A 13,355-nucleotide genomic window follows, 5' to 3' on the forward strand; every position below is an offset into this window, starting at 1 on the left:
ATAATGCCCAATGTTTGACAGCCTGCAAGTGATGCAGACTGAACTCCCAATCACAAGTGAGCACATTACTAAATGCTTTAAACCAAATGTCCACCACATAGGCATAATTTCACAAAATGAGTTGTGAAGGTGCTGAAGGGCAAAAACAAAATGGCTCAACCTACCCTCAAAATATGTCAACAAATAGTTTTCTCCCTGGATTTGCCCTAACTTTTACTCAAAGTTGAGGGAAGGCAGGTGGAGCCCACATTGGAGAGAAGGGACTGAAGCTCCGCCCCTCCCCAAATTGAATGGGAAACTACACCCCCAGTTAACTAAGCATATTTCCTAGATAAAACTGTAGCCATTTCTCAAAGTTCAGTGGTTACCTTGTAAAAGCTAATGCAACTTGATGTTGTCAAATACTCTGAATGAACAATTCACACCACATCAAACTGGAACAAAACCATTGCATTCATTCTAGGCCACACCCATATGTAACATCACATATGGAGGGTGAAACTTTTAGACTTAGGCATGACAGTAACAAGAGGAGAAGGGATTGGACAGATTAAAGTCATGGCCAGGTGTGGCTGCATAGCAAATTGAAGTTTTGTGTTATCAATGTCCTAACAGGAAGACAAGGCAGAGGGAGAGAGACAGGAGTGAGAGAAAGAGAAAGAAAGATAGATAGATAGATAGATAGATGAGATGAGAGATGAGAGATGAGAGATGAGAGATGAGAGATGAGAGATGAGAGATGAGAGATGAGAGATGAGAGATGAGAGATGAGAGATGAGAGATGAGAGATGAGAGATGAGAGAGAGAGAGAGAGAGAGAGAGAGAGAGAGAGAGAGAGAGAGAGAGAGAGAGAGAGAGAGAGAGAGAGAGAGAGAGAGAGAGAGAGAGAGCATGCTGACCAGTGGAGAGGTTAGTCTCCAACAATTACTACACCACTTGTATACACAAAGATGTGTAGCCACATAGGGACTGAAGCCATTTCAGTGTGCCCTCACCATACCCTATACACTCCGACAAAATTGGCACAGCATTCCTGTTTCACTCATGAATACCATAAGTTCTGCACAAATATAAGGATGCAACGACCCTCCCAGCCCAGCTTAAGTACCATACCTGGCATACCCGTTTGAAGAATAACATCCAGCGTACACCAGACATGACGTACCAATCATTTCTGTTCGGTAAAAACGTTGATTAACACAGATACCTAGTCACAGCTGTTCCCACCACAATCACACTTACCAGTATCCGGTCCTCAGCCATCACATTTCAACATGAACTCCTGCTGTGCTTAGTAAACAGAATGTAGGGAAGCCATAAAAATGTGCGCCTTAAATGGAGTAAGCGCGTAGCAAACGTCATATATTGATCAAGTGCTCCAATCTGGCTATCAAAGTTTTAACAGGTTCTACATTGACGTCACGACCCTGCTATCAGCTGGCCAACAAAACACATTAATGACTTTTGTAGGCACTTTTCCATCTAAAGACTCTTCTTATCAAGCTTTCAACATTATGGTCATCAAAGTTCTTAAAATAAAGTCTTTTAATTACATTTCTATAAAGTAGAAAATGAGCTGTGACGTCGTATTGTTATGATTTGGTAGCAAATCCTAAGCTACCATATTTTTGGTGCTCAGGTCACGAGAACCATCTTTCCAAGCTGGTTTGCAATCGTAGGATCAGAGGGATCGAAACGAAAACAAATAGGAGCAGATAGGATTCGAGGCGGGCGTCCGCCCCCCTCTTCGAGGCGAGGTTGTTTGTGGTTCCGTTGTAGTGCTGCATGCAAATTGGTGGAAGTAATAACCACCAATGTCGCCGACCTATTTTCGAAGTTTGTTGCACAGCTCGCAATGTGATGGACCTGAAGTGGGCATCTTTGCTGCAGCTTTCGGAGCAGTGGGTGCATCATACCCGATTGATTAGTTTCCATATCCGCAGATATAAGGCCTAGGCACTCAGAGGTAGGTATCGCATGTGGGTGAAGGCAGAGGCGTAGAAGCCAGCAAACTGTAAAGAAGCCAGCAAACTGTAAAAGATCCTGTAAACTGTAAAACTGAAAGACATATTAGTTCAGTTGGTTTCTTTGACAGATTTCGTCTTTAGATGAGGCTGGTTATAGAACATACAGTTGGCTCATTGTTGTTGCACAATAGGTCATGTATTCTTGTAACTCCTAGTATCTGTGCACCACTTGATATGTGAAACCCAGCTATGAAACAGAGGAACCAGTCACTGGTAAAGTGTTCCTTATATTGTTGCATGTGGTGAAGCCTAGAAAATGTTTAAGGTTAATCATCAATACATGCTCAAACTATAGTTAACTATTGACATGAATTGTTTGTGGAATCATTATAATTAAGGTCTAACTTGATATAATTTGTGTTTGGCTTAGCGGTCATCCCATAAAACCCATGGAGGCTTCACCACACACAAAACGCATACCATGCATGGCTTGGAAAAATGGTTGTTTCATGCCTTCCTTTTGCTTTACAGGTGCAATGGCAGCAGAGGTACTTCTAATCACAGCAAATGTTGGATCCATCTTTGAAGATGTAAGGCTTCAGTGTTTTGTGTAACATGATACCTGTGTGTTATGTGATACCTATGGATGTCTTGAAAAAGTTCAAGCCACACAAGACATGCATAAACAGATCCTGAAAAGATAAAATTAGGTTGTATATCATGAGAAACAAAGCTGTTCAAGCTAGATAAGCTCTACAGTTGATGTAATATTATGAAATGACAATGATGCAACACTGTTTTGCTTGGCATCTTAGATAGCACCTATTGTAGATGATAACACTTTTTGCCATTTAGAATAGAGTTCAAGTTGTAGATTTTATTTAAGTCACATACTTTCTGATGTTCAAAATAATTTTGCTGTAACCATGTGTTCAGTTGACTGCACCATTTTGTGTCCTTGAATATTATGGTTCTTATATCATGTTCTTTAAGGCAAGTTAAGCTTGCATCCCTCCAGATAAACAGGTCTGTTTAAGGCCATATTTTGCAATTCATTATTAGGTTGTCAGGCTACTGTGTTTTTACACTGTGTTTGTACACAGTTTTTATGTTTTATTTCACCTAAGCATGCAAAACATTGTCTGTTCTCTTATGAATGATGCTGCTGAAGCATTTCTAAACTTACCTTTGTTTTGAATGGTATGACATGTTCTAACTCCTTTTTCAGCCTGAAAACATGCTTAAGATATGGATGGAAGAATTTTTAAAGGTGAGTGTAAATGATGTTAAGATAATTTCTTAATGATAAGGCTTTCTAGGGTGCTGATAGCATAATTGTCAGTATGTCAGTTTTGCTTGTTAGTATGTTATCATGATATGTCAGTTTTGATATTACTCTTATTTGGTTATGTATTCTTATTCTGATTAAGGATATTGCCTTTTTGAAAATTAAGAATGAAAGTAAGTGTACAGCATATGTTGCAGACAGGACAACATTGCATGGCCATTATGTTTAGCTTTATTGCTCCAGCTGGTCTTGACATGCCAAGGGTTTTGGCTCACTGTGTTTCCCCATCTCAGCTGATCCGGGATCAAAAGCCAGAATTTGTTGCCCTGCACTGCCAGGAAGTTGGTGGAAAGAATTATGAAACAAGCATGCAACATGTCAGCAAATTTGTCAGGTACAGTGCCTAGAACATAGTCTCTGAATGAAGGAAACCTAAGGTTACCAACTGACAGCAGGTCCCACTATTCATAGTTGTTGTACCCTGGTGTTGTTTCATGTCATTGGTGGTCATAAGGTTATCAACTGACAGCAGGTCCCACTATCCATAGTTGTTGTACCATGGTGTTATTTCATTGCCCTTATGGTAGCAATTTGGTGTGTGTTGTGCAAGCATGTCAAGACAAGTTAAGTGTTCTCCACATTGGGCAAACGGAATGCCGCATGTTTGGCGGACTTTAGTTGTTATCCCTCAGTGTCATTTCGCTGCTCTTATGGTGGAGATTTGGTGCATATCTGAGAAGCATGCCAAGATCTATACGTGGCGGATTGTGAGACGTGTGCGGCGCGCGCTCGGCTGGCAGGGACGTGCTGGCCAGCCCGGAGATCGACGGCCAGTTCGACCGGGCCGTCATCCTGCTGGACGAGGACTTTAACCGGGCGGCCAGCTTCACGGCGCTGGGCAACCTGTACCTGGTCAGCCGCCGACTGCAGGCCGTCCGGCTCTGGGACTGGCGCGGTGAGCTGCGGGCCACGGCGGCCGCCGAGCGGAGCCTCAGCCCGCTGCCGGGGTCTGTCTCTGGACGCCGGGACCGTAGGGCCGGCGGGGTCGGTAAGCGCTGGCCACAGCGGCCGCCGAGCGGAGCCTCAGCCCGCTGCCGGGGCCTGTCTCTGGACGCCGGGACCCGTAGGGCCGTGCGGGGTCGGTAAGCCGCTGGCCACAGTGGCTGCCGAGCGGAGCCTCAGCCCGCTGCCGGGCCTGTCTATGGACGCCGGGACCGTAGGGCCGTGCGGGTCGGTGGCCAGCACGGTTACAGGCGCTGCGGCGTTTGGTACGCTCCACGGACCGGCAACGACATGAGTCTCCTGGCGGTGGGGCGCCGACCTTTATACGGTACTGCGTGCCCAGACGCAAGGCTTATTCAAAGCAGCGCTCTATCTGACCTGTAAAACAGCTTTAAAGAGAAGTAAACTTCTTTTTTCTGGCTGGCCCAAGAAATTTTGGCGTTATTCCCGGCTTCCGCGCCGGTTTCAGATTGGTAGCTATATGACCACCTCAGTCGGTGCGCCCGAAAACCCCAGGTCGGTAAGCCGCTGGCCACAGCGGCCGCCGAGCAGAGCCTCAGCCCGCTGCCGGGGTCTGTCCCTGGATGCCGGGACCGTAGGGCCGTGCGGGGTCGCTAAGCCGCTGGCCACAGCGGCCGCCGAGCGGAGCCTCAGCCCGCTGCCGGGGTCTGTCCCTGGACGCCGGGACCGTAGGGCCGTGCGGGGTCGGTAAGCCGCTGGCCACAGAGGCCGCCGAGCGGAGCCTCAGCCCGCTGCCGGGGTCTGTCTCTGGACGCCGGGACCGTAGGGCCGTGCGGGGTCGGTAAGCCGCTGGCCACAGCGGCCACCGAGCGGAGCCTCAGCCCGCTGCCGGGGTCTGTCTCTGGACGCCGGGACCGTAGGACCGTGCGGGGTCGGTAAGCCGCTGGCCACAGCGGCTGCCGAGCGGAGCCTCAGCCCGCTGCCGGGGTCTGTCTCTGGACGCCGGGACCGTAGAGCCGTGCGGGGTCGGTAAGCCGCTGGCCACAGCGGCCGCCGAGCGGAGCCTCAGCCCGCTGCCGGGGTCTGTCTCTGGACGCCGGGACCGTAGGGCCGTGCGGGGTCGGTGAGCTGCGGGCCACGGCGGCCGCCGAGCGGAGCCTCAGCCCGCTACCGGGGCCTGTCTCTGGACGCCGGGACCGTAGGGCCGTGCGGGGTCGGTAAGCCGCTGGCCACAGCGGCTGCCGAGCGGAGCCTCAGCCCGCTGCCGGGGCCTGTCTCTGGACGCCGGGACCGTAGGGCCGTGCGGGGTCGGTAAGCCGCTGGCCACAGTGGCTGCCGAGCGGAGCCTCAGCCCGCTGCCGGGGCCTGTCTCTGGACGCCGGGACCGTAGGGCCGTGCGGGGTCGGTGGCCAGCACGGTTACAGGCGCTGCGGCGTTTGGTTCGCTCCACGGACCGGCACGACATGCGTCTCCTGGCGGTGGGGCGCCGACCTTTATACGGTACTGCGTGCCCAGACGCAAGGCTTATTCAAAGCAGCGCTCTATCTGACCTGTAAACAGCTTTATAAAGAGAAGTAACTTCTTTTTTCTGGCTGGCCCAAGAAATTTTGGCGTTATTCCCGGCTTCCCGCGCCGGTTTCAGATTGGTAGCTATATGACCACCTCAGTCGGTGCGCCCGAAAACCCCAATGAACACTAAAAAATTTGACTACCCGTCCGAAGTAAATCGCAAAATGCTGAGGATGAAGAAATTTCAGTGACGATAACGGCGTTTGTTGCCATAGTGGCTGTGTTGTCTTTTTGGACCCCAGTGTTTTGAATGTTTATAACTTGCAAAGAAGTATCGCCAAAATGGCATACAAGATGTTTTTGTCTGTGGTTTAACACAATAATCAATCCGTAATTTTTATGACGATTTATTTGTAGAGTAATGATGATAACTTACCTATCTCGATGAAACGGAGGCATCTTATATTTCTCGGGATTGTTCCGCCACTCACAGAAGTAAAGTAAAAGCTGTTTGGTTCGTTTGGTCATGTCCTGAGTTTCCCTGTACTACGTGTGCAGGCAACATGCGCTTGAACGACAAAAGCTCGCTAAAATAGCCGATTTAAAATGGTGATCGTTGCACTAGGTTTGCATTTGTGAACTTGCATCATGACTGTCCATGTCATAGCAAGGATGAAAAAATTATTGGTAAAATTTGCGGATGTTAGATAGAGCTATGACAGCTTGCTATATTGATATCGCTTCATATCTCAACATTTTCCCCCGCAGACTGATTCTCGGTCTAATTGTTTTGCTTCCCCACCCCCTGCATGTTCATACGCCGGCTTCCCCGTGGTCACCACTGCTGATTTTACGATGAAGCAGCGCATCCTTTTTAGTTAACTTCAGTTTCGAAGTGAATTTTTACTCCACAGATCATTTCATTGGCGTTTATGAAACCCGATAGATGCCTGATGAAGTACGGACAGACTCCCTGCTTCAAATTTCCCTAGACGCAAAACGACCTCAAAAGTAGGCGCGCCCTGAAATCCTAATCATCATACTTCAAATTTCCCCATAAATAGTGGAATTTTGCCGGCGTATGAGTATGAGTGAGTAGAGAGTTTTACATGGTTAGTCCTTACTGGATGCAACCTGATTCGCAGTGGAACCTTGGGACGCTACTCATGACGTCAAAATTGTACGCCTTTCTCTCGTGGTGAAACTGGTTGCAGGTGGGAACTAAGTGACGCTCTCCTCGTGTGGGTGAAGTGCCGCTATGCGCTGATCATACCAGCTGTGCTGTTATAGGCGAGGAATGCGGTCGGCACACCGGTGACGGGCCGCATTCCGCACGCCCGTTTAGAAGGCAGCAAAGCTCACGGCTGACCGATGTCGGTGCGGCTGCAGAGGAGGCCTATCGGCCGGTGGAGGACCACGAGGTGTACAGCGGCCACCTCGCCGGCGTTGCCGTGGCCGACAAGGACAAGTTCCCACTGGAGTACTTCCCCAACTGCAAGTGGTCCCGCAAGGGCTACCTGCGCACGCGCTGGGAGATCCGCGGCACGGAGCTGGACCTCGTCAACATCCATCTCTTCCACGACGCCTGTAACATGATCGCCATCGAAGCGGTGAGACGGCCGGCAGGCGTGACTCGGTCGCGCCACCGAAGGCTCGGGCTGCCCTTCTGTTAGAGGCGGCCGCCGCCAGTCTGGCACCCTGACGATGTGGCTCGTTGTTTGATGTCATTCCTGTCGGCTAATAAGACTTGGAAGTACTTGTCGGCTTGTCAGGCCGTTGCGGCCGGGTTATGCGCTGGTAATAGTTTGGCCTGAGTATTCGCAGTCAGCTGGCTGGTCAGGGGCAGCGTCCTCAGGGCACCTGTTGTCATAGTAATGTGGCTGTTGTGCCTGAGTATTCGCAGTCAGCTGGCTGGTCAGGGGCAGCGTCCTCAGGGCACCTGTTGTCATAGTAATGTGGCTGTTGTGCCTGAGTATTCGCAGTCAGCTGGCTGGTCAGGGGCAGCGTCCTCAGGGCACCTGTTGTCATAGTAATAAGGCCGTTGTGTTCGGCAAGTGTTTTGCTGTCGAAGACGGTCAGTGTGGTGTCGATAACCTCGTTTGTTCATTATAATGGTAGCAAAACAATCGTCTTATGCGTGCTTCTCCGTTACTAGACCAGCGCTGTGATGGCTTAGAAGGACATTGTATGTTGCCTGCAAACCCAGAACCACAACAGCCAGATGTTGTCACTGGGATGCTCGCGACCGACTCCGATCGTGTGCTCGCAGTCCCCGTCGCCGTACTGCGAGAACCGGCGGCGTGCCCTGCAGCACACCCTGGACCGTTTCCATGGCGACAAGCACAGCAACGTGCCCTTTTTCATCTTCGGCGACTTCAACTTCCGAGTCAACACACACGGTGTCGTGAAGGTGATGAGCGGCACGTGCTGGGGCGGAGTAGTTTGAGACGTGTGCGGACAGTGTGCACTAATCCGCATCACGCGGCACTCCCCAAGGCGTGTCCTGGGGCGCAGCGGACCTGAAGGGGTGATCTGAGATTGCTTTGTCACCACAGCAGCATGGCTCCCTGTCCCGGTTTTACCTTGCGCTTTTAATCCTAGTGTGTCATCGTTATTTCCGGGAAGCTCTGTTTCTGGTGGTGCTGGTTTTGATACTGGCCAAGTGGTGGTAAGGATTTCCTTGCCTGAAACATATATTTGTCTCGTGAGCCAGCCGTGCTCTTCGCGAATCGGTGGCTGCCGTCCCGTCGCTGCCCCCTACGCCCGTCGGACTTGTTGGGTCCGCGGATCCCCCTGACGCGGCCGTCTGTCGCGGCAGCACCTGACGAAGGACCTGAAGCCTCTAGCCAAGGCGGACCTGGAGATGGTGGAGTTCCACGACGATACGGAGACGGTCGTGCTGCGGGTGGGCAAGAAGGAGTTCTTCCACTCGACACACCAGGACACCTTCCTGCAGGACATATCATGGGTACGCAGGTCGGCGACAGCCCTCAGCGCCGGTTGTGCTCACGAACGGGTGAACTCTCTGCTGTCGTATGCGTTGGCGAATCACGAGATCGCAGCTCGCGCCGCGCGCCAGTCTTTCCAACGGCAGCGCCTGAGCCCGGTGCGGTACTGCGCAGTGGCCGCCTTCTCACGGTCCCTGCCGATCCCCTCAGCTGCGTAGCTTCGACCGCGAGCTGGACGAGTTTCAAGACCGACTGCACGAGTTTCCCATCGAGTTCCCGCCGTCGTACCCGTTCGAGGAGAACGTGCAGCGCTCGCAGTACCTGATGAAGACGCGCTGCCCCTCCTGGTGCGACCGCATTGTTATGAGCAAGTCGGCGCTGGAGATCATTCACCAGGTGGGCGGTGGTGCGGGGCAGGGAGCCCCTCCCTGTGAGGTGAGGACGCCCGGCGTACACTGGGGATGGCCTTGTCATGAGCCAGTCGGCGCTGGAGATCATTCACCAGGTGGGCGGCGGTGCGGGACAGGGGGCGGCGGTGAGGACGCCCGGCGTACACTTGGGATGGCCTTGTCATGAGGAACTCGGCGCTGGAGATCATTCACTAGGTGAGCGGCGGTGTGGACGCCTGGCGTACACTGGGGATGGCCTTGTCATGAGCCAGACGGCGCTGGAGATCATTCACCAGGTGGGCGGCGGTGAGGACGCCCGGCGTGCACTGGGGATGGCCTTGTCATGAGCCAGTCGGCGCTGGAGATCATTGACCAGGTGGGCGGTGGTGCGGGGCAGGGGGCGGCGGTGAGCACGCCCGGCGTACATCTGAGGATGATCTTGTCATGAGCCAGCCGGTGCTAGACATCACCCACAAGGTGACTATGGTTGAGGGGGGGGGGGGAAACTCGCGATGAATTGAGGTGACCCTCGCGTTTGGACCGCGTTTAGCGTCGGTCTCCTGGGCCAGAGGTCGCCTTGGCAACGTGATCCCGTCTGCTGTCATGAAGGGACATTTCAGGCTGAAAGAACGTGAAGGCCATTTTGCTCATGAGGGATGCGATCGCACGCACCACACGAACATCACGCTGCCACAACGCACGCATGTGTGTGGCCCCGTGGCACCGCACCCTGCTGAAAGTCACCTGCGTGCGGGCGTGGTGTTCAATACGCTGCCGTGCTGGGCGGCCGTGGCGGCTGGCGCGCCGCTGTCGCCTGCTGACCGGGCTCTCCGTCGCCAGGAGGAGCCCTGTGACGTGACGTACGGCATGGTCGGCAGGGACCGGTGTATGGGAGACCACAAGGTGGGTGTGCGCCACTGGGCAGAGGCTGGTGGCGGGTGGGGCTGCGCTGGCTGCGCTGGCTCGCGGTGGTGGGAGATGGGGTGTCTGCCTGTCGCGATGGGCCAGGTGAAATTCTGCCGAGTGGTATGGATGCGACCGATCACACGTAGCCCGCGGCGGGCGGGTAGCAGGCCGCGCGGCGGTGGCTTCGGAGGCGTGCGTTTGCGCGGGACCGACTTGCGGCCCGGTCGCGTGGCGTGACCCGTGCCGTCATAAGACGAGCAGATCGTACAGGGCGATGGATCCCAGTGGCCGTTAGCGCCGGCAGATATTGAGCAGCGTGATGGCAGTAATGCGCGTGGGCCCACCGACATGCGGGATGAATCGAAAGTCATTTAAGATCCCGAGTGGTGATGCTTGATGGCGTTTGACGAATGGTCGTGTCCACCACCACCGTCGGTTCTTTGTTTGCGAGTCCTCACTGGTGGAGGAAGTCACGTAACGGGAACTCCGTTGTCTTATGACATCTAGGGTTTTTTCATTCTCGCTGCACGTTGCGAGGTATGTGGGGAAACGCTCAGCCCTTTTGGTGGAATTATGGGTGCATTCGTATTGTATGAGCAGCTATCATGAATATATATATATATATATATATATATATATATATATATCGAAATAATACTGGCAGCACTATTCAATTTTACTAAGTGCTTTCTCCATTCCGCGCGAAGACTAATTCGTACCGTCTCACCTCATTGTCAAATCTGTTTATGACATCTGCCAACGCACATGCATGCGACCTGATAACGTTCCAGAGCATGTTACCACAACTAAAACTTAGCTCAAGTGTTTCAGGTCATCTTCCCAAAGGCGAACTCTTTCAGAATCATTGGGCCGAACCAATAGGAACTCCGGCCTCGCCCAAAACGCACTCATCCCCGCAACATGGCGGCCGAACACGCTCGTTGGTTTCTCTGATTCGTCCAGCTTTGTGAACATTGGTGTATGTCAGCGTCCTCCTGCCATCCAGCGTTTTGCTGTAGTGGGCTGATGTAGGCGGCACGTGCTCGGGTCTGTTATCGAGGCACCTGTTGTGATCATCGCTGTCCGATTGCCGCTCTCTGTCTCCATACACGATTCTTTCTGCCACCCATGGACTGCAGGTTAGAGGGCAGAACCGCCTTTGTGATAATCTCCCAGCATTTGTTTCCAATAAGCTCGGGCGTTGGAAGCCTACCGATTGGTTGTCCGCCCCAGCTTAATGACACAAAGCTCTCATGCTGCCAGCGTAAGTTACAGCGTACAGTATGTAACAGTACAACAGTTTTCAGTCCCTATATTGTACTTTACTCTCACGACTGATACTCGGCGTTAATGTGTCTGGCCCTTTACGTGGTGTCCAATTTGGTCCGACATTGCGCCATCGTGAGGTCGGAGGATGCCAAACGGCAGCGGGGGCTCGCGCTGCCGAACCAGCCACGTCAGTAACCGATGGTTTGGTGTGCCCTTCTGCAGCCCATTTACCTGGCATTCAACCTGAAGTAATGCAAGGTATCCTGGGCACAAACGTTTGTACAGTTTGCTGGTTTTGTCCGCTTCTGTGCTTGCTCGGTGTGCCCTTCCCTTTTCTGTGGTAGACTTAGTTCTGTGGCATCGGAGCATTTTCTCAGTAATTAAACATCTGCCCTGCGCCCAAGTATTTTGGGAGTTTCTTGGTGTTGTACTAGCGACTGTCACATGATTCATGTTAACGCGTTTTCTTTCTTTAATGTGGTTTGAAGTATGCATTCTCATGGATGTTTTTTTACCGTCCTCCCCGTGCCTGATTGGTTTTGTGGAGCAATGCGCCTGTGTAGATAGCCCTACCCCGCTTAGCTTTCGTCCGCGACGATCCCCAGCTGGTCTGGGACTGCCTGCCGCCGTAGGTGTTACGACACCGGGCTCAACATAATCCGTCCGCAGTTTTGCACATGAGACAGCACACAAGACAATGCACGTGGTTTTCACCCGCCACATTTCTGTATGTGTGGGTGTGTGGTTGTGCGTGTATGTGAGTGTGACTTGAGGCACGGTGCTTTTCGGCAAGCGACTTGCTGCTCTTAGAGAGATGACATAACGTGTAGGTACTGCTTCCTCTCTAGCCGCAGCCTCGGCTGAATGAAAACATGTATTTGCGCCCTGGCATTGTGAAACCCTGCGCCCGCTTTTGCCGTTAAAAAAAACTGTCAGTATTGCAGTGGTTGTCGTCGACCAGCTTGTCGATGCCATACAGCTGTCGCCAATGTCGTCGGGATTGTAGGGACGCAGGTCCTCTGAAGATGTCGCGTGATTGGTATCGCCCCCTGCCCGTACTGTATAGACTAATTGCTGGGACTGTCGTCCTCGCCTGGTGTGTTAGGATTTACACGAACGCACCAGCTGAGTGCGCATATCAACTCAGCAGACGAGGACGATAGTTCGAACAGTCAGTCCATCCGTGATCCTTCTGTATTGTTCGCTACGCGCAGCTTTTGGTGGCTTTCCGTAGGGAATAAGTCCGGTGGTGCCCGTCCCAAGGAGAAAAGTTCTGTGGGGGTGCCAAGAACACAAACCACACCACGACGCCACTTCGCTTGCATGTTCCTGGCGTGCTAGTATGAAAATCTGCTGACGTTGTGTACACTTGGCGAAGTGTGTCTGCACGTGGCCGTGTTCGGCGCGGTCCTCCGTCCGCCAACGTCTGCCTAATGGCCCGCAGCCGATCCTGCTGCAGCTGCGACTGCGCGTCGGCGCGCGCGTCGTCTGCTGCGCGCCGGGCCGTCCGTGCGGCGCCGGCGGGCCGGCAGCGCGCCGCCCGCTGCCGGCCGCCGAGAAGGCCGCCTCGCTGCCGCTGCGGCCCGACTCGCCGGCCGCCGCCGAGACCGGCCGCCGGCGCTACTGCTCGCTGGGGGGCGAGACGCCGCCGCCGCCGCCGCCGCTGCGCAGCAAACAGAGCCGCCTGCGCCTCGAGCTGTACGAGCGGCTGCAGTCGCACCACAGCTCCTCCGACGAGGACTGGTTCGAGGAGGTGGACGAGCCGGACGTGGAGGACGCGGCGGCGGACGCGGCGCCGGCGCCGCCGCCGCCGCCGCTGCCGCCCGTCGGCGGGGAAGGTGGGGGCGTGCCGGTCGCCAACGGCTCGGTGGTCGGCACGGCCGCCGGCGCAGTCGTGTGCCCTGGGAAGGCTAGAGTACAAAAGGTAGAGGAGCGACCACGGACGCAGGCAGAGCGGTGCTGGCAGTGCGGTCTGCTGTAGGTACCGCGGCCGTCCGCCGGTCGAGCCCCAGCCCGGGGCGCTAGTCGCCGCGTATGCAGGACGGAGGAGCCTATCGCCGTCCGGCGCGTATTTATATTTATTTTTTGTTGTTTTAGACGTTGGTGTGGTCAGCGC

The 13,355-nt window shown here is 53.6% G+C and overlaps 1 protein-coding gene across 3 annotated transcripts; it reads left to right on the plus strand.

The window, feature by feature from the left end:
- The first annotated feature begins 877 nt into the window (after positions 1–877).
- Positions 878–12,673, plus strand: LOC119089553 (inositol polyphosphate-5-phosphatase A). Of its 3 annotated transcripts, none has more exons than XM_037212292.1 (11): positions 878–1,757; positions 2,499–2,557; positions 3,196–3,237; positions 3,549–3,649; positions 4,056–4,210; positions 7,117–7,337; positions 7,997–8,137; positions 8,546–8,695; positions 8,886–9,071; positions 9,905–9,967; positions 11,462–12,673. In XM_037212292.1, the coding sequence occupies exons 2-11, from the start codon at positions 2,504–2,506 to the stop codon at positions 11,489–11,491; spliced, it is 1,143 nt and encodes a 380-aa protein (XP_037068187.1). In that variant the 5' UTR covers positions 878–1,757; positions 2,499–2,503; the 3' UTR covers positions 11,492–12,673. The 3 variants fall into 3 exon arrangements, with proteins under 3 accessions (XP_037068187.1, XP_037068186.1, XP_037068185.1); XM_037212291.1 differs by lacking the exon at positions 878–1,757 and adding an exon at positions 1,776–1,966; XM_037212290.1 differs by lacking the exon at positions 878–1,757 and having other exon boundaries at positions 1,977–2,557.
- The last annotated feature ends 682 nt before the right edge of the window (positions 12,674–13,355 follow it).

Source organism: Pollicipes pollicipes, unplaced genomic scaffold (genome assembly GCF_011947565.3).
Source record: "Pollicipes pollicipes isolate AB1234 unplaced genomic scaffold, Ppol_2.1 Scaffold_3087;HRSCAF=3621_pilon_pilon_pilon, whole genome shotgun sequence".
NCBI classification, from domain to species: domain Eukaryota; kingdom Metazoa; phylum Arthropoda; class Thecostraca; order Pollicipedomorpha; family Pollicipedidae; genus Pollicipes; species Pollicipes pollicipes.

What these genes read in the sequence shown, in the direction of transcription:
- LOC119089553 (XM_037212290.1), top strand. Translation starts at nt 2,417, where the DNA reads ATGGAGGCTTCACCACACACAAAACGCATACCATGCATGGCTTGGAAA. An exon ending in CATGTCAGCAAATTTGTCAG is followed by an intron (nt 3,650 to 4,055) that starts GTACAGTGCCTA and finishes CTCGGCTGGCAG; the next exon opens with GGACGTGCTGGCCAGCCCGG. An exon ending in GGTGTATGGGAGACCACAAG is followed by an intron (nt 9,968 to 11,461) that starts GTGGGTGTGCGC and finishes GCCCTTCTGCAG; the next exon opens with CCCATTTACCTGGCATTCAA.